The 19,603-nt window shown below is 40.2% G+C and overlaps 1 protein-coding gene across 1 annotated transcript in view; it reads right to left on the bottom strand.

Annotated features, from left to right (window-relative positions):
- Nucleotides 1-15,237, bottom strand: part of TOGARAM2 (TOG array regulator of axonemal microtubules 2) — a 44,789-nt gene extending 29,552 nt beyond the window's left edge. The window contains exons 1-7 of the mRNA XM_088131970.1: nucleotides 15,090-15,237; nucleotides 13,698-13,927; nucleotides 9,422-9,597; nucleotides 8,589-8,638; nucleotides 6,312-6,493; nucleotides 3,351-3,507; nucleotides 108-272 (exon numbers count right to left, since the gene is read on the bottom strand). Coding sequence (XP_087988096.1) covers nucleotides 108-272; nucleotides 3,351-3,507; nucleotides 6,312-6,493; nucleotides 8,589-8,638; nucleotides 9,422-9,597; nucleotides 13,698-13,927; nucleotides 15,090-15,237 — 1,108 coding nt within the window. The remainder of the gene's footprint in view (nucleotides 1-107; nucleotides 273-3,350; nucleotides 3,508-6,311; nucleotides 6,494-8,588; nucleotides 8,639-9,421; nucleotides 9,598-13,697; nucleotides 13,928-15,089) is intronic.
- Nucleotides 15,238-19,603: the final 4,366 nt, after the last annotated feature.

Below are 19,603 nucleotides of genomic sequence, written 5' to 3'. Positions count from 1 at the left end.
GAAGTCTACGAAGTCCATAAATTCCTTTCACATTAATATTATAGCAAAAGGAAAGGGTTAGGGAAAGGGTATGCATATAAGAGGCTGGCAGAATTTTTATGTCACACCTGACGCATGTCTTAGGAAACTGCTCTCTTGGGTGATAGCAGGGATGCTGGGCAAAGAGGGCCGGTTCACTCGTTTCCTTAAAGCCATTCCAACAGAAGATCTGCAAGGGTTGCTCAGGTTGAGGGTAGCAGGGATAGCCCCATTGTTGTTAATCCAGCTGGATCCTGCAGAAAGTAATTTAGGGAGGTCAGTGAAGGATGGAGGAAGAAACATCTGCCAGAACATACTACGGAAGGAGAAGACAATTCATCCACTGCACTCTTGAACCAATGGATGTTAGGAAAAGATTGAGACTATTTTACTATCCTCATTAGGGCAGTAATCCAGTCTTATGGATTTTTTAATTTTTTTTTTAAATCAGAAAAAAAAATCGTAACTCCTTATGATTGTAGTACCTCCTGAAACACCAAGACACACATTATCCTTTACTATATGTAGCTGTTAACATAAAATGATCAAGAAAGTGGAGGGTTTTTTTAATGCAAATCATCCTGGTTTCACTTTTTGACAAGGAAGTTGCTCCTATGTCAACATTTAAAATACAAATTTCCCAATGTAAGCTCTTTTTAAAAAGTTCTAATCACTATTCTATCTGTAACTCTCAGTCATGTGCCTCTTCTCTTCTCTTCTCTTCTCTTCTCTTCTCTTCTCTTCTCTTCTCTTCTCTTCTCTTCTCTTCTCTTCTCTTCTCTTCTCTTCTCTTCTCTTCTCTTCTCTTCTCTTCTCTTCTCATGGTGAGCTGACCAAAGATTTAGTTGGATAACATCTTTGTGTTTATGCCTTAGAGCAGGAGTTCCTAAACATTTTTCCATCACACCTCCCTTTAGTGTAATCTTCATGGACACACCTCTTCTAAAAATTCAAAACACCAAACTGAACACAAATGAACAATGAAAACAATACAAGGAAAATTTGGGAAAGGTGGATTTATTATAGCAATATAACTAAAAGGTTCGTCACACCTTCCCTGGACTCTGTCTGCATTTCTCCAAGGGAGACACACCTCACATTTGGGAAACCCTGCCTTAGAGTATCTCATTTCACTTTCCTTTCTTTTCTTTCCTTTCCATTTTAGAGATAAATCCTGACTGTGATTTTGTGGGCCTCATCGGTTATCTTTTTAATGTGACCCAAGTCCCACTTAGAAGTGAAAGAAAAAGAAAACATTTGGGGAGGGAGGTCAGTCCATAGAACTGGGTGGATCTACGCAATCAAATAGTTCCAGCACTGGTAAGGCAACTTCCACCCATCTTTTCCAGCTACATATCAAATATATACATATACATATACATATACATATACATATACATATACATATACGTATACGTATACGTATACGTATACGTATACATATACATATACATATACATATACTTTTTTTTTTTACTTCCCCCAGCCCAAGTGGTAGAGTTTGGTTTGCCTGCCATGCTTCATGTCATTGTAGCAAATGCCTCCACAACTTTCTGCCCTCTTCTGAAGGAATTTCAACAATAACTCAACACACACACACACACACACACACACATAGAGCTCAACAATAGTTTTAAATTATGCATATGTATATCACTCTGGCATTGTTTCTCATGTGAATCAAAAGGTGAAATGTTTCAGATTTTGGAGGAAGGAAATAGAGAAGCTATTATCTAATTAATCAGGGCTGCTGTCTTAATCAAGCAGAAGCTTTTTAAAACAGCTGAATTAATCAGTGTATCAACCAAAGATGATAGCATTTTGTGCTCAGTAGGAAAGCCTTCACTCCACACATACTATAGGTTCCAGGGGACCACTTTAGAAGGCATCAGACTGAGCAATCTGCCTGAAAAAGACCTCCTTTTCCCCCTAGCTCTGAGGTGCCAGCTCCTCCTGCCAGCAAAAAAACAAAACAAAAAAGTGACCGGGCACAACAGTCCAGATTTGGCAGAGTGCTGACTTGCACCTTCCCTGCTGCAACAGAGAGCATTGCCAAAATTTCTTACAAACACCTCCAAACTTGTAATACACAGTTCTTGGTAGCAATATTGATGCTTTCTCTGAAAGCTTGACATCTTAAGAGCATGCAGATACTTAAAACAGAGAAGCACTTTCTATGAAATAGTTTCCCTCTGCCATAATTTCATTGAAAATAAATATTGCTGTGCAGCTCCTAAAAGTACCCAAGATCTCAAAAGCTTTCCAACTGGCTCCTGGAGTAACTCCAAAGTTGCCAGCAAATTGAAAATTGTAATGCACTCAAAGGGGCAAACCATTAAATCCATTGAAAGTGATCATGTTACTATATTTAACTAATTTGGTGTAATTTTAATACAGGTGAAATTAAAATTAGCGTTTGTCCTGGACCCAAATACTCTTTCAAATGCAAGCCCCATCACACCACACAAAGGCCAAAGGTAGCCTTCAGTCTGAAAATGTTGAGTTCCTGAGAAGATAATCTATTGCTGGATAGACAGTGCTGTTGCTGTTTTGAAATATGTGGTTGGACAAAACGTGATATCAGATCCAGCATTGTCCTGACAGGGACTCTCTTTCATGGATGTAGAACCCATAGAAATTTACCTGATGACATGATTTTTTCTTCCTTTTTGGCATCTTTATTCAGAGTAAAAGCAATCTTATCCAACCTCAACCCTACATAAACCCAATCTTAAATCTTCAGAATCTCACACCATGCCACAATCAAAAGGCCTTATTCAGGAAAGAAGAGTTCTGAGACTACCAAATACCATATCTTTAGGGGTCTTCCACCTCTTCTTGCATGCCAAATTTTCTGCAGGCTAGGGGAAATCTATGCTGATGCAAAATTCCATTCAGAGCCTAGCATGATGGGGCCAATATCAGCACACATGGGTTCCAGATGCCCAGTGGTATACCTTTAATTGTTTTAATTTAAAAAAAAAACTTTTAAAAATTCATTTTTCGCTGGCACTATTAAGAAAAAAGTAGGATAAAGCAGCTACCACTATCACAATTTTAATATGCCAATATAATACCCAGCTATCATTCTGCTGGACTCTGCAGCTTCAGATCAATCAGCCAATATGCCTATTAACAGAGCTGGGTTGTTTCACCTACTTTTCCCATGGCTGTCTAGGCTCCATTTTAATCCATCTTAAGTTCACTAGAGGGCACAGTGTGCCGGGAGGTGCAGGCTCCTTAAACATGGCACCAGATCAGTTCTTTGTGACTGGACAAAATAAGCCATCTGCCAAAGTCAATTTCCCCCTTCCTTTACAGCAGCCACATACCCTCCAGAGAATTTCTTGGCCGTTGTTCCTGGATTTTTGTGGATCTTTCCTTTTCTCTCTCTTTCTCCTTTTCCTTTTCTTTGCGCAAAAACTCTATCTCCTTTAGCTGCTTCTGACGCATTTTCTCCTGAGCTGACTTGGATATTGTCACATGAATCTGGACACAATAGAAGCATACACAGTTCATTCAAATTTATATGTGTACATCTGTTGTGCATACAAAGAGAGAGAGAAACTTGTACACAATAGCAAAGAGACAGATTAATCTGTTATATTATTATTAATCTATTACAACTCAAAATAAATACTTTATCAATATGAACGATGGTTTCACGCTCTTAATTTTTCATTGGACTCAACCCAAATAGGTAGCCATGGAATGGAAATTCCATCAATTTAGCAAGTATAATTCAGGTTGGGCTTTTTTAAAATGAGATTCAAGCCACATTAGACATGAGTCATGAGATGACAGATTCTCCCACTAGATCTCTCAGCATCCTTACAAGTTTCTATAAAGGTGGAAGGGGGAGCACCACTGTTAGAAGAGGCTGGAATGCCAGCCATTTAATTCTCGATTTAAGTCTGAAACTAATTGCAAAGCAGAGAGGGAAAATGCACCATATGTAACAGAGGTACCTGTTGAAGTTTCTTTCATGCTTAACAGCAGCTTTGGGACCAGGAGCCCAATTTACGTTAGTGAAATGGTGCAGGAGAAAAAGCATTAAAGCCCAGTTCCTAATGACACAGAATCAATCCAATTTGTTATACTCATACAAACACACCAGCTGCTTTTCAAAGGAAAAAAACATAAGGAACTCTAATTCTGTAGTCCCCTTATCTCATCTTATTTGCCACCCAAAGTTGGAATTACTAGACAAAGCTTAATTTGAGGCAGATACTGAAGCAGAAAAAACATCAAGGGAGGCTGTACAACATCAGAAGAAATAAGGCCAAGGAAAAGGACCTGAAGCCTATTTTTATATAGGTGATTTCTTATGAAATCACTTATACATTAATATCAGTTTTGGGCTGATATTAAGCCCATGCTGAGTCTAAAGCTGTTTCAGCCCCCCAGAAAGAAAAGTATAGCAAGTGCAATGCTGAACTGATTGGAAAGAATCTGACTTGGACAGGCAAAATGCAAGTGATGGATTTTAGTATATCAGGACATATCCTTCATAATCATTTTAGCATTGTGTTGAATATAAGTTGCTTGTATCAAAGGTCAATGTTGCATCCACTACTCCACATAGTAATCACGCATTTTCAAAGTGACATGTATTCTTTTGCATTCTAGAAAATGCAATGCTTTACTTAAATTATGCATTCATTCTAGTTGCTGTTGCTGTGTGGAATATGAATGCGCAGATATCATATGGACTTTGTTGATATTCCACAGTAATTAATAACAAATGACTCAAATTTATTCCTATCGCTACACATTCAGAGTCGAGCTGTTTATAAGCCTTTGGGTAAATCTTTGAAAAGACCCAATGTGGTGTAATAGTTAAGATGCTGGTATGGACTGGAAAAACCCAACTCTTAATCCACCCTCTGTCATGAATACACACAGGCTGATTTTGAGTCAGGTACTATTTCTCAACACAATCTATCTCACAGGGCTGTTGATGGAGGGAAAAGTTAGAGAGACTGTCTTGAGCTCCTGGAGAAAAGCCCATTAGAGAAGGGAAGGAGGATGGATGGATGGATGGATGGATGGATGGATGGATGGATGGATGGATGGATGGATGGATGGATGGATGGATGGATGGATGGACAGACGGACGGACGGACGGACGGACGGACGGATGGATGGATGGATGGATGGATGAATGGATGGATGGATGGATGGATGGATGGATGGAAGGAAGGAGATTCCATTGTTGCACAACTCCAGCTAAGGCCAGCCCTATCATTAGGCAAAATGAAGCATGGGGAAGCCACTAATTTTTTCATTATTTAATTTATTACCACTGCATTTCTGTTGGAGAGGGAATTTACGACTCTATGACTTAGAGTACTCTGCACCAGGGCGTCAAGAGGAGAATCCAAAAAGTCAAGATGGTGACTTTTCATGTCTGAGGTGCACGCAATGCACATTTTAAAAAGAGTGGGGCTTTGATAACATGGTCACAGATGCCATCTTGACCGTTTTTATCACTCCCCCAAGAACCCCTGTGCTATACATGACTTGATTGCCTCAAAGGGTCTTAAACAGCCCTGACTTTTACCAGGAGATACTTCTATCTTTATTTTTATATGTGATAAACAGGAATAAAACTACTTCTCTCTCTCTCTCAGAAAGCTAATTTTCATGGATCAAGACTCACTCAAGCATGCCTGTTGCATGGATGAGATATTTTAAGCTGTCATTGGCAAAACAGAGCTTTCATAAATTGTTCTACTGTATGGGGAAAGCTCCACCTCACAGGACTATGGGCATATCTCCCTCAATGTTTACAATTATGGTAGCTCATGGAATCTATATAATTTTAGTTCACTTGGACACCATATTTGTTTCTGACACACATGCTACTCCTTTATCTCTGTATTATTAGGAGGTATCAGATTATTTTACACTTGTAGTTAATTCTTGCAAGGAAGCACTCCTGTTGATGGCTGAGCTCCCGCCTTGCTTGTCCTGGCAGTTCTGGGCTTAGGCCCAACTCCCTCTGTCTCCTCAGTCCTTCTCCTCCACAAACTCCTTCCCTAAGCTTGAGGGCTGTATCTCTGAGTGATTCGCCTCTTATTGCCTGACAATGCCAGCTGCATAAATGGTAGAGCAGAGCTTATCAAGTTCAACTATGATGCCCTCTTTCAAAATAACATTCCCAGGACCTCTTCATGCTAGTTGAGTCCTTCTCATAATATTTTCTTTACTTCTTGCTGCTAAATTCACCAACCTTAAAACTCACTTTGGCCTTCACACCAAAATGCAAAAAGGGGGAAATGGACACGTACCCTTCCATTGCTTTCTTTCCACTCATCGTCTTTTAACAGGGGAGGGTTTAAAAGCAGGCCTCCTTCCTTGGCCAGAATGAGGGAGGAGGTGGCCAATGGCAGCGAGGATTCCGGTGGTCCCCCAGCAACCTTCAGAGCTACAGGCAAGCCATTTTGGAAAGCAGGTTCAGATATTCCAGTTTCTGACAAGCCAATTAAAAAAAAAAAAGGAATATATTACTGTGGACTGTGACTATGTATGACATTTTTAAGAAGTGTTTGTGAAGACAGTGAGAGCAAAGAAATCACATAATGTATTAAAGCAGAACAAGGGGAAACTCCAGCAAATTGAATCAATCACTGTAGATGAAGTTAAAGGGCTCTTCCTCATGGTCAGATTAAAGCATTATACCAGTATAAAATTTGCTGTTCCCATTGGTGATCCTTATCTTGCCACAAGCACAAAGTCATTAAATGGTGCTGCCCTTATTTATGGAATTTAGGGAACATTAAAGTCAGGGATTGGTGATTCCTCTGGCTTTCTTTCCATCTCTTGCTTCAGACTTCACTCCAGCATGAAAATATCCACAAATCACTTTCCTTAACACAGAACAGGCTAGGCTAGGGAGGAAGTGAGTTTTGATAGATGGCCAGCCTGGCAGGGTTAGTCACCTGTCAAAACTCAATCTGACTTTCTGCAAATATTTTGCATGATTGTGTTCAAAGCAACCCCAGCTGATAGACTCCTTTCAGACACAGATGTAGTGCAATTCCAGAAGAGCACTAAATCCATGTTCAAAGGAGCCTGAACAACAACTGACAGGTCTGGGAAAGGCTCTCAGTGACTATAAGCCATTGATAAGGGAATTATTAGGAACCCCTCTACCTCTATTCCTTCACTTGTGAATGTCTACAAGCATCCACAGGAAACAGTAAAGATCTCAGACAAAAATAACAGGAGGGATGCTTTGCTACGTTACTGTATCACAGCTTGAATGCTGTATGGATGGTTTACTGAAAACAACAAAGATATTAGATACGCATTCTAATATTTTTGCCTGCTAGTACTAGATCTAAGCTCTAGATTGTTGGATCCAGATGAAATACAGCCTGTTCATCTTTGCGAAGAAAATGAATTGCATCATAAAAGAATACAGCTAGTTTAAAGTAGTTACCACAATAAATTCTTCCTCAAGCCATCCCTGCTGTGGAATAATTATCAAGGCAAGCAGCTTTACCCTTTGAAATTAACACCTTTGACCAGGCAGTCACCCCAGGGATAAAATGTGACATTTCATTTTAACACATAAGGGATGACTCTCCAGCTGAGTTTTTTGTACCAGTGAGAACTAAAAAGGATCTACTTTAAAAAGCAATGAACTCAAGCTACAAGCCAATCATAATTTATACAACAATGTTGTTTAAAAAATCGATAACATATTTTCATATGTTTAATTCATTCCAGCCTGGAGCACTTTTACTGCTAAAGCTGCCATGGAAAAAAACTATCATATTCCTGTTCAGCAGATCAGTAATATAGTTTCATGATTGCTTGTACAATAACACACTGCCCAGCACTATGACAATAGCAATAGGTTCCTTCAGTTTCATTAATTTTTATTTATTACATTTACATTTATCTACTGCCTTTCTCCATAGAGCTCAAAGCAGCATATATGATATATTCTCACAACAATCTTGTCAGGTAGCTCCGACACAGAAATTTAATTAAGATATTACACAAGTAAAAAATTCCTAGTGTTCCACTTGGTAAGATGCAGATGGGAACACTCAGCCAACTTTGGCTAATCTTGAAAAAAATAAGCAGGGTCCAGCCTGGTTACAACATGGGTAGAAAATTATCCAGAAATTCCAGAACTAAAAGCTAGACTGGGATGTTGAAAAGAATCTCCTGGAACAAGACAATAGTATATCATTCCCACATTGTCACTAAGAAAACTGCTATACATGAATGTGACCAAGAAGTCACCAAAATTTTTCCAAAAGTTATATAAAAGAATTTTTGTTTTTAATTTCCTTTTATTAAGGTACAGTTGAGTGTTTTCATATGGTCAGTTCTGACTGACCCTACCAATCAGAAAGAGTTTGACAGTTGTCTGTCCTTCCCACCTTACTGTAAGAAAAAACCTGAGGGAATTACCTACTCACTGCCCAGTAGAATTCCGTGAATGTAACAGGGCATCTCCACTATAAAAACCTTACTCTGAAGCATATTTAACTTATCCTGAAATCTCCAACTATTGTTTAAACTCAAATAAATATACTATCTGTACGTACCCAGTGTTTTTTGGCTGTTGTCTCCACCATTACCAGGCTCTGACAATGACCTCAAAGACAATTGGGAGGGGGAAAATGAAGAAAATATAGGGATTAAACTGTCTTTCACAAGAAAAGCAAATATAATAATTTAACATTTATAAAGGGCTTTTAGATGATAGAAGGAACTTCATGTACAATAACTTGTTGGCACTCACATTTTGCAGGGAGTGTCTGGAGGGGGCCAAGAAAGTAAGGCTAATCAAGACAATGAAATGCCTAACTCATAACTAGCTTGCAGACACAGGCAATACTGAGATTTGAACCAAGAATTTCCCAACCCATTGTTCAGTTATTGTATAATGCCATAAGCATCAAGTCTCCCATCACAAGCTGCTGCAAGCAAGAACAAGAGAGGACATCAGCCTTGTGGGACTTCTAGAGGCATTTGATTTCCACTATGAGAACTTTTGGTCTCATTTAGCCAAACATTCCTTTTGTTCATAATTACTTAGAAATTTACTTAGTTATACAGCACTGCCATGTAGCTCATATTTCTATTCAAATTAATTAGATTTACAATGGCCTACTGCTTCGTTAAATTGAGAAAGTTTACATGGAACAATTCATAACCTACTAGAGAAACCTTCTCCAACCTAGCATCAGCATGATCCAGATGTGTGGGAACTGTAACTCCCAGAATTCCCAGGTAGCATATGGAAAAAATCCTGGGACTTGCAATGCCAGCATATCTGGAAGGTGCCAGTTAGAGAAAACTGTCTTAAAATCAACCAAAGAGGCTTTTTGGAGGTGACTTTGAAAGAAAACTAACAGGAACAGCAGAAAAGGCTTACCTTGTCTTGGGACACTCATCTACAGCAAGTGGAACAGATTCTATCTGTGACAAGCTTGGAAAGGGTTCTGCAAAGTTCTGAGGGTTTTCTTCACATGCTTTTTCTAACTTGGGGATGGGTGGGATCAAGGAAGCACCTAAAGACTTTCTTGGGTTCTCTTCATTACCATGCAGGGTCTACAGGTAAGGATGGGAGAAAAAAATAACTTTAAAGCTCTGCTCACAGTCATTCATGTCTCAATCACTTCCTGAATGGACTACTGTGACACGCTCTACATAGGGTGGCCCTTGAAGAGCATCTGGAAGCTTCAACTGGTGTAAAATGTAGTGGCACAGATTTTTATGTCTGCCCCTAGAATGGTATATGTCACACCTCTACTTTACGAGCTGCATTGGCTGCTGGTTTGCTTCCAGGTTCAATTCAAGGTGCTGTTTTTGACTTTTAAAGCCCTATATGGCATGGGACCAGGTTATTTGAGAGTCTGCCTCTCCCAGGTACATCTACCTGTCCCATCAGAGTCGGCAGGAGCGGCATGTTACAGAGCTCCATCTGACAGGACCCAGGAGATGAGCTTTTTCTTCCGTAGCACCCACCCTTTGGAACATAATTCCCTCAGAGGTGAGATTACCTCTGATCCTATTGGCCTTCAGAAAATCCTTTAAAGATGGTTCTTCCAGTAAGCTTGGGGATCCAATGGAAATAGGGAGCCCATGAGATGATTATACTGTGTGTGGGATGCTGGTCCATTCTCCTGCAGTCTGATTTATATTTCTGTTTAATTGTGTTTAATTGTTATTTTAGATTTGTTTTTAACTGTTAGTTTTATTGTGCACTATCTAGAATCATGTTTGTGAGATGGGCAGCTATATAAATTTAATAAATAAATAAATAAATAAATAAATAAATAAAGCAATTCTTTAAGTGTATTGACTTATTGCAGTACAGGTAGTCCTCGCTTACCAACTGCTTCATTAGCAACTGTTCAAAGTTATGACAGTGTAAAAAAAAAAAAGCTTTGTGACCAATCTTCACATTTAAAACTATCGCAGTGTCCTGTGGTCATGTGATCACTATTCACATGCTTCCCAACCAGCTTACAACAAGCAGAGTTAATGGAGAATGCAGAAGTAAAATTGTAAGTCATGATTTACTTAATGACCAAATGGGAAGTGAGGTTGTAATCCCATCACAGTCATGTGATTTTCTCCTTAGTGACCATGGCACTTAGCAACAGAGTTGCCACTCCCAATTGTGGTCGCTAAGTGAGGACTACCTGTATTTATTGATTTTATTACAGTAGATTCCATTTTTCTTCTCAGTTATCTCATGAACAACATCCCCCCTTGTGGTAGCTTAGCTGAGAAAGAATGGCTGATCCAAAGTCACTTAGAAAGGTTGGTAACTGATTAGGATTTGAACCCTGATCTCTGCTTAATAGGATACTTGGTCATTAGTTTACATCCTTGTGAGTTTCATGGCTCCAAACATGGATTCAGACATGGACCCATGACTTAAGAGAAGCTTAAAAGGGAATGGAGTCATAGAGATTATTTGAGTGGAAGAGATTTAAATATTCAGTTTGGAGCAAACTTATGCCAAATCTATGACAGATAACAGTTCAGAAAGAAGAACCATAAAATCAGCAGCTCATAACAAAGCCATCACCCCAAGCCGACTGAGAGACCACATACAGAAAACTGAAATGGAACTAACTTACATTCATGAGGAAATTTCAGGTATGGCAATCATTCTAATTAGATGGGCAGGCTTCAGGAAACTTTCTGCACCCATTTCACCCTGCTCCAGAAGGTGAGCGATCTGCTTCAAAGCTGTCCAAAAGCCTGCCAATCCTGCTTGAAGCTCACTGCTCCCTTAAGCTTTCTTTTGTCTGACTCAGGCCTTCTCAAGGGCTTCACCTTGTCAAACAAGCTTCAACTGGCCAAGAGGAGGCATGTTATACTTATAGGCAAGAGACGTTGTTGAAGTGAGGCTCATTCTTAATGCAAGAATCAGCAACTGATTTGACAACTCACTTGTCCATACCACATAAGCAGAAGTTCTTGCAATTTAGTTTGACCTGTTGCTAGGAATATGTTTTCAGGCACAGCTCCCAACAGCTGGATAATTCTCCTTTAATAAACAAATCAATATTTGCATGGCTAGTCAGCTGACTAAGAGCCAATCAGATCATTCAGAAAAATCAGGTAGGATATACCACTTCATAATGCTAATCAGAGGCCACATTATGTTCTCATATATAATACCTCCTTACCTACAGAAGGTAGTGCAAAGGAAAAGAAAATGCCAGGAAAATTGGACTAATCTTACATTTGCTTTTCCTTGAAAACAAATAAATCAAGGGGAAAATAAGGTGCCCCCCCCCCGGCTAAACCAAGCTCTGCTTCAGGTGGTAGAAGCACTTAGTCAACATTGCCGAGTTCGCTTTGCAGAGTCAGGTCTGAGAAACTTGAATACTTAATGGGAGACCACCAGAGCTGTAGGTTATACTGGAAAATAAAAATTTAAAAAAAAAATTCCAAAACAAGCCACTGGCAAGCCAGTTCTGTGCCAGGAAAACTGCAGGAATGTGTTCAGGAAGTCAGCAGGACTTGAGTTCAACTTGAAAGGGTCAAACTAAAGTAATCTCTGTTTATGCAGAACATACATTTTTCAGTTACACAAAAATCTTCAGGAAGTAGAAAGATGGGAGAAAAAATCTGCATAACATGAAAGCTGTAGTATTTCCTTGTTTTCTAAGTTTTAACTCTATTAACGTTAGCTGTAGAATAAGAGCTCCCTCTACTTGTTTTCCTGTCTTCTTTGCCCTCAAAGTTTCAGCTCTTGACTCATTTTAAATTCTTCATTTTTTAAAACTTTACTGGAATAAATTTAGCTCTCACTCTCCAGGATATATCTATTATTCCTGCCAGGCAGCCTTGAGTTCTGGCCAATTTTGCAACTCCTTTGACCTTCTATCAAAGTCTGCTTTTCAGAAGAGAAGTCTATTAATTTTTTGCATTAGTGCTCCTCCTGCTGGCCCTCATCAGCTTCTCAGCCTAAATGATAAGATGCAATCACAGGATCCTTGGCCCTCTCCAAATGGCATTTAATAATTGTCATATTTAAGTTACTGCAAGTTATTAATTTCAGAAGAGCATCAGATCTCATTGACTGTGCTATATAAGATATATACGGTCTTCCTCAGCAATTATTCCTGCATCAAGAATGAATTTCTAATGCAGTGCAGCTCACTTTGCTGATTCTCTAAATAGGCTGGTTTAACTTCTTATTCCAATGATACCAAAGGAAGAAAACAAGAAGGGAATCTGTTGAAAAGCTGCCAACCCAAAGCTCCCCAGGAATATTGCTCTGATATTCCCAACAGCTGTATCAGCTTCCTGAACCTGGTGTCCCCACCCCCATGACTTTGCAGGCTGGGAATGATGGGAGTTGGAGGGCATGGGACCAAGCAAAACTCAACTGCCCCTTCTCTGGAACTAATAATTAAAAAGGAGAACCCACAGTCCCTAGATTTAAAAGTCTGTTTATTTTGTCTGTTTCTATACTGCATGCTTTCAGTCTATAGGCCAGTCCTCAGTGGCCTTTTGATGTCTTCTTTCGTTTAACACAAAAACAAATAGACATAGCATGTTTTTGTTTCATATTAACAAGAGGTCATTCTAGTAGTACAGAACCAAGACAAATAGAACCATAACACTGTTAGCCATATTCTACAAGGATTTAATGCTATATGAGGGAAGTGGAGTTAAGCAAGGACTGCTTAGCTTGGATTATTAGAAGGTCAAAGCATGGCCCTCATGGGGAGTTTAGGGGCTGCTTTGGCTGATAGCACTGTAGAATAATGGAATTCAGTTACAAGAAGGCAGAACTAGTTCAGTGCTAGGGGAAAAAAATAAGCTTTCCTAAAGGTAATAGCAGTTCATTTGTGAATACAACTACGGAGAGAGATTGATGGGCTCCCTTTTTTTGGAAATGTTAAAGCGGTTTCAGCAGGGGATTCAAATCAGTGGTCTAAATGGCCCCTTCTGACACTATGATTCTATGATTAAATTTTCCCTAATCTTGGATCTCACTAGAACCTGTTGATTTTTTTTCCCTTGAACATGCATTTCTGCTATTTTCAAAACAATACAACTTGAATTTCACACACACACACATTCAAATTCTCATTTTTAATAGCAGATATATAAAATAAAACAAGTTATTTTAAAAATTTCAATTTCTTAAGCACATGCAATCTATATTTGATTTATACCTGCTCGGTAGAAGTTGTCAATTCTGGATTAACCCCTTCAGCCTGTAAAAAGTCTGAACCATTCTCCCTAACTTGTTGCTCTCTTTCCTGAGCTCTCTTGGTCTCTGGGGTGGTTGGTATGCTCTGAATAGGAGGCATGGGCTTGGAAGTGACCAGCAGTCTTTGAGAAGCAGATCTGGAAATGGCTGGTTTCAGGGCAAGTCCCTTGGGAGCAGCAGAGTCCAGCAAACCTGCAAATATAAAATATAACAAATGTGACTGTGGGAATATTTACAGGCTAATGTCAAACTTCAATACAGTATCTCTCAGCAGCACCAAACTGATTGCATAAGGAATTATCACTGGTTTTGCAGATCAATTTTGTCTTACAGTGGATCATTTTCAACACCAGAAAATACCCTGAGAAAGGGCATGGTGCATACTTATCCTGTAGTTATCTATATGCATACAGAAGTCAAGGTACCAGGCTCATGCAACCCCTACAATGACCATGGACTGCCAGAAGTGAATCCATGGAACAGCTGTATCCTGTTTCTGAAGAAGTGGCAACTAGGCCTCCCTCCTAACTGGAATGCGGAAGGAAACATCAATACCTTTCACAATTACAACTCAAAGGCACAAGATCTAATGGTATGCTGTACCTAAAATGGTAAAAAGGGATCCAGTGGAGCAGTAGAAAGATCTTTGTACATTACAATTTTAAAGTGGGCCTGTAAAAAAAAAGTGAATACAACCCAAACTGTATCAGGTGCATACAACAAACTCACACAAGGCTTGGACACCAAGTAACATGCAGCAAAGAGCCAAAATTCGTACTTATACTTACTGCATGGATCTGGCAAGAATTAGTCATTTCACTTTAAGCAACCTTCAGTGTTGATTTGAAAATAGTTGGTGGGCAAAATGACTCTTAGTTGCCCACCTATTGAGGTCAGTAAATCAAATCTTTATTACGGTGATAGACCAGCATAATGAAGTCAGTATGTCACGGCATCACCTACTAGAATATTGGAGAAGAAGCCTGTGCTACACAGCACATGTTGTCCAGCACAGTTCTTTTAACTTTAAATAAATACATTATCATTTTGGGTCCAATTGCCTTGCAGATATATGTTGCCAGATTGATTGATAATTGTATGTACTAATGGCAGATTTTAATTACTCTGTATTTGTTCTCTGTAATGATGTAGCTTAACTGACTGTTGAGCTTTAGACCATGGAGCCAATGATTCGAGAATTATGGTTTCACTGGGCAAGTTACTCCGGCTCAGCCTCCAGCTATAAAATTAGAATAATGGCAACTTATCCAAACAATGCTGAAAGCTATACTTGATTTAGAGCAATTATATATAAAGGTTACTGATAAGGTATTCTTATCAGAATCTATCATACCTTTTTTTGATGCCAGTAGGCCTTCGGACATTCTTCTTTTTTTGAGCTTGTCCTTGATCTGAGCAGTCTCCATGGCTGCACTGTTCACCTCCAACTCACTAAGACTGTACTTTGGCTGGGCTCTAGGTATCTGTGAAGAGTCATCCATGACTCTGCTATCTGTATTCTTCTGAAGGCCATTTCTATTGCCCCAGCTCTCCAGAGAGGAAACATCTGGAGGTTCTCCTTTGCTTCCCCACAAACATGACTGTTTTTTTAAAACTGAATGAAGAGATGCTGTGGAACAATTTAAGCAGAGTAGCTTGGTTAATCAATCTGAAATTCACTTCTCCAGAGCACTAGGGAGTCAGGGCTTTGATTCAGAAGCAAGGATAGTAAGCCGATCAAATGCAAAACAAGATGTAGCTCCTCTTCCTTTACTAATTCTGTATACAGTAGTAAGACATTCTGAAAGATTTAGCTTATCATGCAGGGATGGGAAAAACAACAGCTACTGAAAGACCTTAGAATTTGCAAGACTATTGAATGGGATAGAGACAACACTATCTAGAAATCAAAACAGCAATATCGTGATGCCAATATCTCTGTATAAAAATTCCAATGTCTTTATGTTTATAATATGTCCCTGGTTTGAGAGCAGATAAGCATTATATAGTATTATTGAACTGCCTCTGACACTTTTTCCATGAGCTAAACTTAAATTTGCAAACATCACACATGAAAGGCTGACTAGTTCTGCTTCTCCTCCCAGTTTAATAGTATCCAGCCAATTTGATTCTTCTGTCTGACAATCTCTGTCAGATTGTCTCAATACTTGCAAGTTCCAATGAGTTTTCACCCATGTTATATTGATAGCAGCTGTCTTCTGGCTTCAGCCAATGCCAAGATTACTGCCTTAAGCTGCAGCCCCTTGGAGATCTGCATGTGCACAAAAGTCACTGACATCTATGTGAACACACACAGATTGGGCAGTAAAACATATACACAGCTCTACTGGGTATCAGACAAAATCAGCTTAAGTCTCATTTCCTACTTATCAAGCTCTCAAACCACACCCATATCTAGACTGCCAGTCATACGCAGGGCAGTGTTCTCACCCTCATCTGCTGCCATCCATCCATTTCCATGGAGCTGCAAAGTGGAATCAATGCTTCCTCCTCTAGATGACTTGCATCCGGATTTTAGTTTGGGAATGCTGCCACAATATATTGCAACCTGAGCTTGGTACTTGGCTATAAAATAATAAAATTAAAAAACAAACAAACAGAATGATAGAAGGTAGACGGGAGAACAATCATTTGCTCATCTTTCCATTTCTGTAATGAGTACTTTATTGTAGTTCATTTCTTCACTGCTTCTTGTGATCAGACTCCACATTTCTCATTGTAGAATTCTTTCTGCTTTACAAGTATTGCTATAAGAAAATATATATTGTCCATGCTGGCACTATAATTTGGGCTAGTTTGGATTCCTAAGTGGTTTTGTGAGCATGGCTGGTTTTGGTGGATTTTTTTTTTCCTTTGAGAAATGGGCACCCACCTAATGTTGTATTAATAAAAGCAACAAGGAGACAGTGGAATTATAAAAAATAAATGCTCATGTCTGCAACACTTTTGACTGAGAGCATTCAGAGGATTGCCTCTATTATACAATCAAGTGTCCTTGGGTGGGAGATGGTGTTCACCCATCTTTGAACCCTGACTGTGTTAGCTGGGGCTGATGGGAGCTAGAGTGCCACAACATCTGGAAGACACAGGTGGCCCATCCCCTTAACGGAACAGACTAAAGCAGTGGTTCTCAAACATTTTGGTCTCAGGACCCCTTCACATTCTGAAAAATGTGATTGAGGACCCCAAAGTGCTTTGGTTATGTGAGTTATATCTGTTGATATTTGCTGTACTAGAAATTAAGACTGACAATTTTTAAAATATTTGACTTTGCAGACCCCCTTAAAGGGTCCACACTTTAAGAACACTGGACTAAAGCATGAGGAGAGTGCAAACAGACTGCTTAAAGTGTGTGCTCAGGCTTCACCAACAGTCCTGTAATTAGCCCCGATAGCCTTTTAAAAAGCGGAAGAGATCAATAGTTACTACCTCCTCCAATTTTATTATCTTGTACTTTTTGGGGCATGAATAGAGCAAATAAGTAACACTTGCACAACTTTTTCTTCTGCAAAGATTCCGGTGGAGTAGTCCCATGCTGGGAAAAACAATGCACCAAATGTAGAGAGTACACACAAAGCTCACTAGAGAAAAGACTTTCTGTCCTTTCACTCTTGGTTCTTGGTTTGGCCTTTCTCTCTGACTCAGTTTATTCTTACTTCCTCACTAACGACTGACCTCACAGATCTCATTTTTCCCCGGCTGCTGCCTCTGGCCTAGCTCTGACACATTCACATGCTATTACATCCTTCTCAATGACTTGGGGCTCATCCATGTGCCCTGCTTGCTCTAGGGCAGACACCCATTAACCATTTCTTTAGCACATGAGCATAGAGTAAATAAGGGCAGACACCCATTAACCATTTCTTTAGTACATGAGCATAGAGTATTGTCCCCAACCTGACCCTGTCCTGTTATGAAGGCAATCTCCTCTCCTCTCTTCTTGCTCTGCTTCAGAAGTGATGTTTCCACTTCTGCTGGCCCAAGTCATGCCAAGTGGTCTGTCTGCACTGAACTGTTCTGAAGGAATTTTAGGGATGGAGGGATGGCCTATTCCTATTGGACCCCTAAAGCTCCTGCAGGCATACACATACCCCACTGGTCTCAGTTCCCTGGTTTTCAACTCTCCCACTGCACCAAAAATCCATATCTACCACCTTTCTTGCCAACTCATGGCATGCCAACTCAAAGTGGGGAAAGGCAGGAGGTGGGTCATTTAGATACCAGTTCTCCTGGCACCACAAAGACCTGCTTTCCTACATGGAAGGTCTACTTTATCACAGGGGTGCTGCCTCCAGAAGGATGTAACCTCCCTTGTGGTTCATCTGACCTCTGGTAGCTTATGTGTTGCTGGGGGGTGCTTTCTACACCCATGTCCAGCAATCTTCTGGAAAACTGTTGAGCATGTGTCAAGAACAACACCCAAGGCTTCAGTGACATAGTACTAAAAGGAGGAGGCAGGAAGTACATAGGGGGAAGTAGCATATCTTTGGTAAAGCTGCTTCTCTGCTATATCTTTGATACAATAATGCTAAAGTTGCAAAGGGGGGAGTTCTTGACATCCATGAGTGTGCCAGCAGAAGATGGCAACAAAGGAGCCTTCTCCATCCCTTCTCTCTCCTCCCCTTACTTTTAGTGTGGACAGAACCTCTACTTTCCTTCATTGCTGAGGCAAAGCCAGGGTTGGAAGTGGAATTAGCACTTCTTTAGGCCACTTTTCTATCAGCTCCTGCTCTGGTTAACAGCCCTTTAGCATTGCTCTGAGGAAGAGCACTCCGAACACCATTTGTTTGTTTATATGATTTATATGGCTACCCAATTCACAAAGAATGACTCTGGGTAGTTGATACAGGGTTAAAATCATAAAAACAACAAATAACAAAAGACATAACAACACAACAACGCAGCACAATGGAGGCCAAGTTGCAGTCTCAAAACTATTAGTGGATGGGCTCATCCAATGCTGTGGCCCAAGGTTGATAGGAAAAGCTAGGCGTTTAAGGCATTATGAAAGGCCAACAGGGTTGGAACCATCTGGACCTCAGGGAACAGACACTGTTCCAAACACAACTGTGACAGAGAAGCCAAGCTTCCTGGGTCCCACTAGATGACATCCACTCATAGAAAGGACCTGAAACATGTCTGCTCTGCTGAGTCTTGTGGATAGGCAGAGATGATAAGAGACAGATAGTCCCACAATAACCTGGCCCTGTGCCATGGAGGACTTTATAGGAGGTAACCAGTACCTTGAATTGCATCCAGAAGTTTATAAGGAAGCAGTACAACTTGTGAAAGTAGTGGTGTTACATGGACATACTATGGTACACCCATAACTACCTGCACCACTGCATTCTGGACCAGTTGCAGTTTCCTGAGGGTCTTCAAGGGCAGCCCCATGAAAAGCACATTGCAAGTCCACGTGAGAAGTGACCAAGGCATAAGTAACTGGGAGCATGGTTTCCCAGTCCAGGAATAGATGCATTTGGTGCACAAGTTGGATTTGTGCAATAGCCCCCTTGATCATGGCTGCCACCTGATCTTCTGCTAGGACTTGAGAATACAAGAGGAACCCCAATTGGGCATCAGTTCTGTTATGGGAGTGCCACCTCTTCCCGAACTAAAGATGGAAAGTTTCCTAAATCAGAGGGCCCCAAATCCCACAACTACTTAGTCTTGCTTGGGTTAAATTGGTGCTTGTTCTGTCCCATCCAGATCTGCACAGCCTCCAGACACTGGGAAAGAACCTTGACAACATCACTTGGTCAGTGCAGGCTAGAGATGTATAATTGGGTATTATCAGCATACTGATGATCCTGATCCTGTGCTGGTGGATGACCTCATCCAGCAGCT

This window comes from Python bivittatus, unplaced genomic scaffold (genome assembly GCF_059951505.1).
Source record: "Python bivittatus isolate LINGU-HERP-01145 unplaced genomic scaffold, Pbiv_v1 ctg000020_np1212, whole genome shotgun sequence".
Lineage (NCBI taxonomy): Eukaryota > Metazoa > Chordata > Lepidosauria > Squamata > Pythonidae > Python > Python bivittatus.
The sequence above is the reverse complement of the archived record's forward strand: the minus strand, read 5'-3'. Positions and strand labels throughout refer to the sequence as shown.